At 44.2% G+C, this 12,267-nt stretch overlaps 1 protein-coding gene across 1 annotated transcript in view; it reads right to left on the minus strand.

Moving 5' to 3' along the window:
• Positions 1-11,119, minus strand: part of spag6 (sperm associated antigen 6) — a 28,627-nt gene extending 17,508 nt beyond the window's left edge. The window contains exons 1-4 of the mRNA XM_028803354.2: positions 10,952-11,119; positions 8,150-8,245; positions 3,486-3,652; positions 1,999-2,182 (exon numbers count right to left, since the gene is read on the minus strand). Coding sequence (XP_028659187.2) covers positions 1,999-2,182; positions 3,486-3,652; positions 8,150-8,245; positions 10,952-10,976 — 472 coding nt within the window. The 5' untranslated portion in view covers positions 10,977-11,119. The remainder of the gene's footprint in view (positions 1-1,998; positions 2,183-3,485; positions 3,653-8,149; positions 8,246-10,951) is intronic.
• Between the last annotated feature and the right edge of the window lie 1,148 nt (positions 11,120-12,267).

Here is a 12,267-nt window from a genome sequence, read left to right on the forward strand (position 1 = left end):
GTATGGCAGGCTGTTTTAACATTTAATCTGTTTTCCATGATATCAGCAGTTACAATGCTGATATCGTTGGTTTTAAATTTGATATCAAGCCTTTGAAACTTAATTTCAAAAAAGAGAGCTTAAATGCTTACATAGTATGGCAGGCCACTTTAACATTTAATCCATTTTTTCTTTTTAATATCACACTTTTCAAATTTGATATCGAGCTCGATCGCATTTCAAAAGCATGATAACAAATTTCAAAAGCTCAATGTCAAATTTTAAAAACTTGATATCAACTATCAAACCTGCGATATCAAATTTTTAAACCTCAATATCGAATTTTAAAAGCGTGATATTAAATGTTATAAATGTGATATCAAAATGACAAAATATGGTGTGACAGTTTAAAATGTATATATATATATTCGCATTTCAGCTGTCATATCAAATTTCAAAAACATTACATCAAATTTTATAAGTCCGATGTCAAATTTCAAAGTGCTGATATCAAATTTAAAACTCATGATATCAAAGTTTTGAAAGTAGATATCAAATTAAACGGATTAAATGTTAAAACGGCTTTCCACATACATAGGCACGTAGCGATTGACAACTGGGTCGGTGTTAAGATGACGTTTACGACGGTCTACTTTAATGATAAAGTATGAGATTAAAGCCGGAATTTCCACTTTAATCACAAAATACACATTTTCACTGCGTCCTCAGTTTTTTACTTTGTGGCTCAAATATGCCAAATAGTCAAATATGCTGCCGTACATTCTGATGGTGTTGTGAAGGTACTAAAAAAAACTCTGACGTCACATTCCGACTTTTATCACATTGTGCCCCCCAACTTTTTGCTGGTAGTACAACTTGCGCACGTGTTGCATTAATTTCTGAGGACCTGCTCAGAGGACGCGTCGCATGAACGCTGGGAACGCATGGCAGCCATGATGTGTGCGCGTCCGCGTTCTGAGCGTGAAGTATAACCGAGCCCTTATATGTGCAAATACAAAAAAATATATACTGCATATCCACAGTGGAAATATCACTCCTCCGGTTCCCCTTCCGAAGTTCACACGCGACTCCAAAGATCCAGCCCAGCTGATGTCAGCAGGAGAAATGAAGTGTAGAATTGGAGGTCGAGTGAAAGTCTTAACTGTAAAATGTTGTACAGTCCGTCTGAGCCACGATAAAGAACAATAAGGTCTTCATGAGCTCACCCGAGTCTTCTGGAAATAACGGGACACCAAATTCACAATGCAGGACTGAATCGCCGACTCCCACCTAACAACAGTCCGGTCTCTAGGAGCTACAGAAACTCTTCTCATGGCCTGGGCAGATGTTGATCTGTTTGGTTCGATTTTTCTGTCTTTTCCTTTGCTGTTCTCCCCTCCTTTTAAAAACGAGGCATTTTTATGCATATTTCCCCCAGAAAAAAAAAAAAAAAAAAGGAAATGGGATGTCCCACCTTCCGGGGCGACGCTGTCAATCACAGTCTGTGTGGGCCAAACACACAAGCAGACCCGACAGACCGCAGAAAAAACACATCCTGTCTGCTTACGTGGCAGTGCCACAACATCACCGCCATTTTGTTTGTAAAAGCTCCGCCATATCGTGTATACTAACGAGGCACATTTCTAGTCACTTTAATCGTTTTTAATTAAAAATGTATGTTTTATAACTTCCTTGCTTTAATAATTTTGACTCATTCTCTGTTGTTTCTGGATGTTTATTACATTTGCAGTGTCGTATTTGTCCACCATTTTGGCTCTAATGGAGGTTAGCATTTTGTTTTGACCCTGTGACCCAAAGTACTGCAGTGTGGCTTCAACTATAAAATGTGTCAGACATTCCCTCAGCTAAAGCATCTCCAGAACTAGTTAGAAAATTCAATCAACAGTTAGTTTCAGGTCTTCCAGATTCAGACTTTTGCTTTTTCCCCGACTGAGACAACTGAGCCCCTCGCTAACCCAATGAGTTTAAAGGTGGTCTCCAAACTTGTTATGTTCTTACCTGCGTTGTGCCTAGCAATGTATCCAAGTGCCCAGGACGCTGCCTCCTTCACCCCTGGGTCAAACTCTTCCAGGCAGATCACCAGGGCTTCCAGCGCCCCACAGTCCACCACTGCCTGTGCGAGTTCGGGTGAATGCTTGGCCACAGCTCTCAGCACAAAGGCTGCCGCCTTCTTGTAAAACCTCTGAAAGGACAGAAGGCCTTGGGTTAGTGAAGTGTCCTTCAGCCACATGCCCTTCCTTCGCTAGCCTCCGAGGGCTCATTGCTCCAAGAGGTGGTGTAGCTCCCCCCAGTGGCCAAGTCCAAATACAACACTGTGGCCCTCTATCACATAAAGAGCAAGAATAAGGAAACGGCCTCAGGATGAAATTTACTGCTGGAAAGGAGCTATATGCTATGAACCTGGGGTACTGCTTTATTGCTATTGGCTGACCAGCTCAGTCTGGACTTTAATGGCTCCAATTCACTGCCCTCAAGTCACAATACGCAGATGAAACAGCCACTCACATGCCAGCTTATAGCCATAAAATTCACAGCCTGCTTGGCATCATGAGGTCCAAAAAAACAGTCACCATCAGAACAGGAGTCAAGTGAGTGAAGGTTCAGTTGATAAAGGGGTTCCATGTAATCTCTAAGGGTCCTCACCAGGTCTATGTCCATCACCTGACAATGACTAGGCAGCCAAATTCTGCCCACTGTCACTCCGTCATCAGCAGCCCTGCTTGTCGTTCTCGTGACCCACTCTGCCAGTGAGCGGTGAACTGGCATAAAAATAAATCTGTGAATTAATGCAGCAAAAAAAGTGAGAAGTGACATGCTGCAGATGTTAATCGGACCTCTCGGAGCAGAGCATGTGCACAGCTGAGGTGGGATGTACCCAGCAAGGTGCTCAGCCAGCAGGGCAGGATTTGTTTGAAGGCTCAGGGCGCGAGAGACAAGGGGCGCTGAAGCCTCCCCTCCTTAGCTTCAGAAGGCCCTTCTCAGTCAATCCGAAGGAGACACCACTTCAGCCCCATAATGCCCAGCCAAGTGCCGATCCACCGGCTACAGGAACACATATGGCCGTCAGTATGTAAAGTGACAGCGCTGGGCGGCCGTCCAGCACACATCCCAAAAACACTCTGGCCAGACAAATCATTTCCTGCAGTCCCCAGAGCCTCTCATCTTGAGAATCTAAAATCAAAAGGCCTTTCTTGCTCGAGGGAGGCAACAGATTGGTTGCATGTGCCGCTCGAGCTCTCACTCCACCACCTAATTAGTTTCATTTCACTTATCTCCATGGGACGACGCCCCCGGCGGTCTCGGCCCATTTGCTCTTTCATTTAAGCACTCCCCCTTGGCTGCAAAGTAAACCCCAAGTAGCCGAGTGTGGGCAGCTCAGTGCGTGGCGTCACAAGTGTCAGGTGGCCATCTGTCTAAGAGTCCTGGCCTTAAGTGACCGGGTGCCACAAATGAAACCAGCAGCGTGGCTCAGGTACAAGACTTACATTTTGATCAGACAGGGAGTACACCAGCTGAGGAAGAATGTCTCCTTGAACAACGGCCTCTGCCAGGTCATCGTTGTAATTGGCCAGCCTCCCCAGAGCCAAAGCCGCTGTCTGCTGGATCGTTGGGACCACATCCAGGAGTAGAGGCCTCAGCAGGGACATTACACCTGGGGCAAAGAGAGGAAAAAAGAAACAAAGAGAGAGCATTAAGGACCTCCATTTGAGAGGAGCATCCAAAACACAAACAGACAGCTTGTCAGGGCGAGTGGAAAGGTCAGTAAAGTGTCCCCTAGTGGTCACTGAGTGGAAGACTAAGCCACAGGATTAAAGGGGCAGACCCCCTACCATGTGACGCTGCATTTGAAAGTGTCTGCCAGTTCAGTACCCAGCAAAAAGTCCCTGTGCCAGATCAGGTGGCTTCATACCAGGCAGGCCACAGTAAGTAAGTAAGTTTGAAAAGGGAGAGGGGAAGCATAAATAAACCTGGCCCACAGAACCTAAACAGCGCTCACTAACAATTAAAGAGTTTACCAGTAAAATATTCAGAAGAGCAAAGTGAGAGCACAAATATCAAAAGAAAAAAAAAAGGGTAACACCAAGTCTGAAATCCAAAAATCAAAAACTGAATCAGAATCAGAATCAGAAGAGACAGCACGAGATATTAAATGACTTGGAGATACGTGTCACCAAAAACCAAGCTAAAGTCAAACCGATCGTTCATCCAGTTCAATTCACAAGCCGAAAATCAAAAGCCACAAAATGAGCAAAAAAAAAAAAATCTGAAACGGGAAGAAAGAACACAAAGGAGCAAACTGAAGAGCGGCAGTGGCAAAGGATTTTCAGGTACTCCGGAACTGCTCGGGCTGACTTTTATACCATCGCTAGTATGAAGTCACAAGGGAATCGCAACCTGAGGAATGCTGGCAAAGATTAGCATGGAGAAGACATACACATATATATTGAAATGGCGGCGCCCCTAAGAAAAAAAAAAAAAAAGATGCCATCATGGAAAAACACTACGGACTTTCAATTTTGTCAAGAAGCTTCTAAATAAAAATCGGGGTGCTCTCCCCTAGCCTTTCTCGTATACTCAGAAATGGGGATAGATATTTTACCTACATTGTTATCACTCTTTAATTTAATATTGTCTTTATCAGTATGCTGCTGCTGGAGTATGTGAACTTCCCTTTGGGATTAATAAAGTATCTATCTATCTATCTATCTATCTATCTATCTATCTATCTATCTATCTATCTATCTATCTATCTATCTATCTATCTATCTATCTATCTATCTATCTATCTATCTATCTAATCCTGCCAACTACGCTATCTATCTATCTATCTATTTATAATCTATCTATTTGAGGAGGAAACCGAAAGACAATGATTATATTTTTATATTACTAGAGGGCTTCGCTCGCCAACCCCCCAGCCTGCACTATGCGCCAGCAACTTCGTGTCTCTGCTGCTCGCATATGTAGATTTCACTTTCACCAAACAACAAATCTTTTAATTCTCGCGGATACGCCTCTTCATTGGGAAGAAACTCTACTTTTCCCTGATGGCAACATGAATTAGACGATCTACAAGTCTCCGACTTAAAGTTTAAATTCAAACAATATATTCGATCTCTTTTTGTTGTTCCGCTGTTTCACCAAGTAATAATTTCCGTTTGTTTGCGCTAATGTGATCTTTACTATCGTTTTTTTGAGACTTTCGAATTTTCGTACTTCCATTATCTCTAACCTGCTCTGCACATGTATCGCGCCAACGTTTTTGAATTCTTTACGATCTACTTTGTCATCTACTCTTTGTCTTTTATTTCCGGCCCCGGGAATCGTTAAATCTCGTGGCACAAAGTCTCGTTCCGCTGGACGTGAAAGAGTCTCTTTGAAAAAGTCTTGTCTTGTTTTTTATATAATAGAGAGATGTACATTAAAGAACCATCAACAACAAATCAAATCAAATTAATAATATGTTGAACAATTATTATAAATGTATAGTTGAATAAATTGGACTTTGCAGCTGCATGATTACAAGGTAAAGTACCACCACAACAGAAATAACCCAAAATTTGATAGACATCTGTGTTTTGTACCTAATATTTGTATGCAAAATTTGGTTGACCGAAGTGAAAGCGTACTCAAGTTATCGTGTTTATACACGTATACACACAGACAGACAGACAGACACACAGACAGACAGACAGAATCCCAAAAATGTTATTTTTGGACCCAGGGTGGTCTAAGACGTCAAGATTCAGCAAAATTTCGAAACTGAATTTTTGTAGGATTACAATACTTTTCATAAACTTTGTATACGAGAAAGTCACAGAGGTCTAAAATGTCGAGATTCATCAAAATCTCAACATCAAATCTTTGGACGATTCCCATACTTTCCCTGTACCTCGTATAAGAGAAAGTACAAAGGGAATGTGAAAGCCAAAATCCTTGAGCCCCAATTAGACCCATTAATTGCTGAAGTCCAGGTATGAATTAATCTAAAAAAATCATCAAGTGTGGCCATCATTCACTGAACAATCATGTGAACAATTCACTTGCTCTGCTGTGACGCACAGTGACTAGGAGAATATCGATACACCGATTGAACAGGCCACCACACATACAGATACGTTTTGGTCACCAACCATGTGTGTGCTTCCTGCTTTATAGGTATAAACAGGGCTTAAGACCAAAATCAGAACCCTCCATTCTTTGTCAGTACAACAGCAGCTATCCTGTTAAAGAAACACTAAGCATTTCCAAAGTTTTTATTGAAAAGGTGCGTTTTTGAAACAGGAGTGAAGTGGGTGCAGTTTGAATAGCCAAAGGCAGATCACCCAACAGCTTTGGATCAAGAATGGAGAAGCACCATCCAGTCATGGCACATCTGGCAAGAGCAGGAACGACCATTAGACAGGCAGAGTCAGTGCAGACGCTTCTTGAAGGGACCTATGGAGAGACCAAAGACTGGAGATACTGAGTAGCAGAGCCATTCAGAGACTGGTCAGTCAAGTCAAGCATTTTGAACTGGATCGCCAGTGGGGAGACTGAGGAAGAGGAGTAGCAAGAGGGAAATGAGTAACAGAGAAGAGCAGTCAAGCTGGACGAACTAAGAGGTCTGATGGCAGATGAAGGAAGTATCACCAGGGGAGAGTTGCAATAGTCTAGCAGAAGGAGAACCAGTGCCTGGATAAGGGGTTGTGTGGAATAATAAGTGACGAAGGGTCAAATCAATTGAACATTATGATGAAACAAAAAACAGGATTGGGTCATTGAAAAAATATGTATGATGAATGAAAGCGGGGAGTCCAGAGTCATGTCAAGATTTCTGACCATGACTAATGGAGAAAGGGTGTCATCTTCAACTACAATGCTTAGAGAAAAATCTGAGGAAGGAGAATCATGGGACAAGTAGAGGATATGTGAAAGGTAAGGTTTACGGTGATGATCGTCCGTCCATGACGAGACAGCTGGAGATCTGGGCTGATACCTGTGGATTGTAAGATGGAAATAGGAGGAAGAGCTGTGCATCATCACCATAGAGGAGACAGGAGAAGGAGCCGTGAGAGGAAATAACATTACCTAAAGAGCAGAAATAGAGAGAAAAGAGTAGCAGACCCAACACTGTGCAGAGTTTTTGTGAAGAAGACAAGGCATCAGGCCAGAAGGGTAGGACCTGAACAAGTCCAAAACAGAACCACGGATTCCGAGTTTATTGAGGGAAGAGATAAGCAGGGAGTCAAAAGCTGAAGAAAGGTCAAGAAGGATAAGGACAGAGGAGAGAGGGAGAAGGAGCTCAAGCAGGTTGAAGAACATTTGCGATAAAAGCGGAGAGATCCTTGTGGATTCCAGTTTGAAGAGGATCAAGTAGATTGTTATCAGAGAAAAAAAGAGGAGAGTTGTTTGTGGACGACACATTCAAGTGTCTTGGACTGGGAAGGTAGAAGGGAGACAGGATGGTCATTCTCAATGGTAGATGGGTTGGGAGAGGCTTTCTCAAGAACTGTGATCAATGAGACTTCTTGAAGTCAGTAGGGAAGATATGAGAGGTCAGCGAGGCACTAAAATGAAAAGATAAATAGAAGATCAAGGAGGGAGAGATATGAAGAAACAGGGTCCAGTGTACAGGTGGGGGGGGTCAGGAACGTCAATGGAGTTTACAGGAAAGAAGGATGAAAGAGGGGTCAGAGGATGTGTTTGGAGCCTGGTGACTTTGGAAGTGCAGAACAAAGTAAAGGAGAGGTGCATGATGGTTCTGAATCAGGAGAAGGACTTACGTGAGAGGAGCTGAGACCCCTGCATTAAAGAAATATGATTTATAAGTAAAAGTGCATCAAAATGTCTCCCACCCTAGATGGCAACCCAATTTTGTCAGGCAGCACCTGAAGTGTCTCAATGTGTACGTCACACAGATTGATAATCACTCAAAAAAACAGAGAAAATGGCCGACACCAGGAAGACGCACCCTGCTAAATGGCGGCTGAGTGACAGTCTTTGGCTAAGAGGCCACAAAGGACTAAAACGGACTCAACTGGACTGAACATCTGCAAGCCAGCCAATAGAAGCCGACACAGTAGGAGTTCTCCTCTCTGTCAACAAACCAATGCTTTCAGAACCTGTGAAGGACCAGCCGGGTGTTTAATGACCAGTAGCTTCTTACCTGCATTTTGTAGAGTTTCGATGTTTTGCGGCCGTGTAGCGAGTTCAGCAATGGTCTGCACAAACTGAGTTCTGGCCTTCTGGTACTGCTCAAACACTGTAAAAGAGACGGCAGAGAAAAATGTAAGAACTCAACTGCAATGGGGTGAAATCCATGTGGACCAGGACAGAAGACACACTGAAGTAGGTACTCAAGTAGGCCCATCATGCTGGGTGCGCATGGGGATGCAGAGCGGTGGGCTCAATCGCCCGTTCTTCTAAACTATTTTTCTAACTTTCAAACGTAAGTCACCACCATTGCCTGGCTTCAGAATGAGAGCAGCTTGTGCTCCAACTCATGGCGCCTGCTGACGCCACCATGTTGAAGTGGCTGCCATCCCACCGTGGTCCTCTGTACTCAATAAGAGTTAATGTTGGGAGTAGTCGTGCACTATCAAGCATGTCTGAGAGTGTACATTATTACATCATCATATAAAATGACAGTATATTGTATTCAACTTTTTATACTTTACATTATTGTACACCACCTGGCAGTAATAAACCATGGCCTGGTCTAACGCTGAAATGAAAGCGCAGAATCAACATCTAACTGACCGGAATTCAACAAAGTGCAACTGCACCACTCCGCTGTGCCTGCATTGCCACTCATCACAAGCTCACTCGGGGGTTGCATTTGCAAGGCGTCTCTCACAGTTACTGTTACAAAATATACAATGTTTTTCATTCCAGCAGATGGTGCAAAAATGGTCCTATAACTTAATAAAGGAAATTAAAAATAGAAAAAAAATGATAGGATACAAAAAATGGCTGAAAGAAGCAGCAGGAATCCCATCGGAGCCCACTGACTCTCACACAGTTAGACTGTGGGAGTCTCAAACCTGGGTCCTGGGGGACCCCCTATATGTGTTAATGGAATTTCTTATTCAATTGCATGACTTACTGCACTTCTGTTCTCATTTTGATGCATTAATGAGGGCAGATCACCAGGAGGTTAAATTAGCACTCCTTCTACTGTTCTTGTTTAAATCCTACACTTTCTTCTCTTTTTATTTTCCTTCCTTAAGTTACAGTGTCAGCTGGTCTGTTGCCTCAATTACACGTCATTTATGATCAGATTCACAATGGTAATGTCTGTAATGCACCATCTGTTGGAATGAAAAGTGCAATGTATTTTACAAGAAATATTCCAACAGATGGCACATCACAAACATGAACACCGAATGCTCCCAATAGAGCCAGACGGAGAGAAATCATTTATATTACATCGACGATTACAGTGTTGCGTTTCTATGTATGTGCACACGTCCACTCCCCTGACAAAACTGCACGGCACAAGGTGTGAAACTACACAACACTCAGTTTTAAACAAACTGTGCCAACCTGTCAAATGCCAGTCAGATGGCTTACTGTCTGTTCTAAGGTCATGTTGGGTTTCACTCAGCTGATGTGCATCTCCAGATATTCCTAATGAGGCTTTTAATGTTCGAATCACACACCCCTCAGTCTCCAGTTATTTTAGGTCACTTCCTCCTGTATTTATTGATTTCATTTTGCGACCCTGATGGACCAGGGTGTCTTAATGTACTGGTACAATGGGCACTATCAAGGCGTCCCCAGGAACATAGGGGCTCACAATGTGTCTGATGCCAAGGTATGTTTCCGTTATGGGGCCCACCGCACTACTTTGCCCAGGGGCCTGTAATGCTGGTAAGACGACCCTGTGCTGGACTCTGATAGTCACTTTGACTTTCCTCCTCTGCACATTTCTCTGGTGTTAAGTGACTTTCAAGGGTTTATATCCACACTCACTAACCTCCTTAAGCACTCTTTGTTAAATGTTATGCAGTGCTGGCAAATTTGGTAGATTTTAGCCTATCTAATCCCAGCAGCACTTCTCCCTCTAGAATTTTCCAAGTCACTTAGCATCTCCTTAGTTGTCCCAAAATGCTGGGAGGTTATCCATTTCTTCACGTGTGACAACTACATAACATGGAGACCAAAACTGAACACAGCACTCCCGGTGAGGCCTCCTTAGTGTTTTATACAGTTTAAGCATAACCACCGATGACTTGTACTCCAACACTGGGGGTGCTGAACACCCTAACACTTACTGTTAGCTTTCTCAATGGTTTCCAATCACTGCCTAGAGGTGCTGAGTGACCAGTCCACTATGACTCCCAGGTCCTTCGCCTAAGGGGTCTTTTCAAGTTTCAGACGCCCCCACCAACCCCCATTGTGTATTCAAATCGAACATGTTTTCTGCTCACTTACAATAAATCTGCCCAGGTCCCTCTGCCATGAGTGTAGTGATGCTGGGCTCTCCACTGTTCGAGTGTAGTGTCATCTAGAAACTCACCCAGCTTGATAGTTTCTGTGTTTCAGGGAGATGGACTCCCTAAATTAAAACGAAGAGTGGCTTCAGCACTCATACCTCAGGGGTTGCCCTGTGCCTTTCTACGTTTTAGACCTCCTCCTTTATTCTGTGCAGTCCCCATTGTAAAAGACCCCGTGTTACAGTCAGGACGCACCAATATTTGGTGCTGTCTCGAGTCTCTTAACGAGCGCGGTTTTTTATCTTTATATAGAAAAAGAGTAATCACGCTCGCTTCTCTTCTTATGTCTACTATCACACCTTACTCTGCTGCAGTACTGTTATACAGCACAGCACTGTTCTAATTCCACGCTCAGGTTTGTGTAACAGCAGCGCTGCCTGGCAACGCTCGTAAGACATCAGCTCAGCGCCCACCAGCTCGGACTCGGCTGGAGCCTGAACCGGGGATAAGCGCGTCTCGGCCGGGGGTACCTTGAAGCACTTGTCGCTGGCTCATCGTTTCTGTCGGCTGGTACGGAGGTCCTGAAGAGTCCCAAACGCGCGCCTGCCCTGCCGCCCACTGCTCTCCTGCTCAGCTCCCCTGCTCTGCTCTGTCTTGCTTTGCCAATGGTAACCCTTCTGAGTTTGGACCGTCGCCTTGACAACGACCCGGAAGTGAAGTCTGCGCGCCTGGCGCCGCAGCAACAGCGGCTTGTTGGTAAACACGGTGCGTACGGCGCTGCCTCGGAGAGAAGACGCGATTTGCCTCTCACTCCATCAGAACAGGGAGACAGAAGCGGACACATGTCACTCTCGTGTGTCGACTGCGAGGACTTTCTGGCGGCTAAAGATTTTTCTAACGTTTTTTCCGGGACTGTCCCAACTTTCGTGGGGGCTTCAGTTTCTTTTGGAACCAAAAACGTAAACGCGAAACAGAGCTGAAAGACATTTGATTCATCGAATACTTTCAAAATTTAAAGTGTTTTATAGTTTATTTTACAGATGTCATTTTAACTCCAGACTGCTTTATTCTGCTTAATCACGTAGCGCCCGATGCCCCTGCAGTTTTTGACGTGGTATATTCTGACAGCGGCTTGCCGCACTTTTTCCATTTCTTTCCTCACCGAGACGCGTCGTTTTCTGTCCTGTCACTTTGTGCACAGCAGGTACAAATTTAAAAGCGCCGCACTTTAAGAATCTAAACAGTCCTGTTGTAACGAGCATCGGCGGTTCAGTCTCGTTGTGTTAATGAGAACAAGCAAATGGGCAGCAGCAGCACCTCCTGCTCTCTCTCACGTCACCACCTCCGCTGCTGCTGAAGTGAACGGCCGCAAAATTAAAACTGGCAGCCGACGCAAGTGACCACTCTCCTCGCCTCGTCCCCTTCTTATTAATTCAGGCAGACCCCCGTCACCGTCGCTCATTCCTCTTCTCTGACTCTCTTCTTTAAATCCCCCATGGGGTTGCTCAGCCCTCCTGCAAAGAACCTTCCCGAAGGGTATACCTGGCATTTACTACACCGTGTTGGTCGTGGGACCATCCTGTCCCAATGGGAAAAAAACAAAAGAGGAACAGCTGTATAAGACTAATGGCTCAAATACTGACTGTAGGGAGTAGGAGAGGAATACAGCAGACAAGGCAAAAGATGAGCCAATGAGAACCTTACAGTACTTTAATAAAGAGGTGACGTGCATCAAGAATAGTAAAGCGGGATAAAAAATACAGACAGTGAAAGAGCAGATGCGCTAAACTTGCACTTTACTGAAGAAGTAGATGATCTCCTAGTGGTAAAGGGGATGACACTCTTA

The sequence above is a fragment of the Erpetoichthys calabaricus genome, chromosome 6 (genome assembly GCF_900747795.2).
Source record: "Erpetoichthys calabaricus chromosome 6, fErpCal1.3, whole genome shotgun sequence".
In the NCBI taxonomy this organism is placed as follows: domain Eukaryota; kingdom Metazoa; phylum Chordata; class Cladistia; order Polypteriformes; family Polypteridae; genus Erpetoichthys; species Erpetoichthys calabaricus.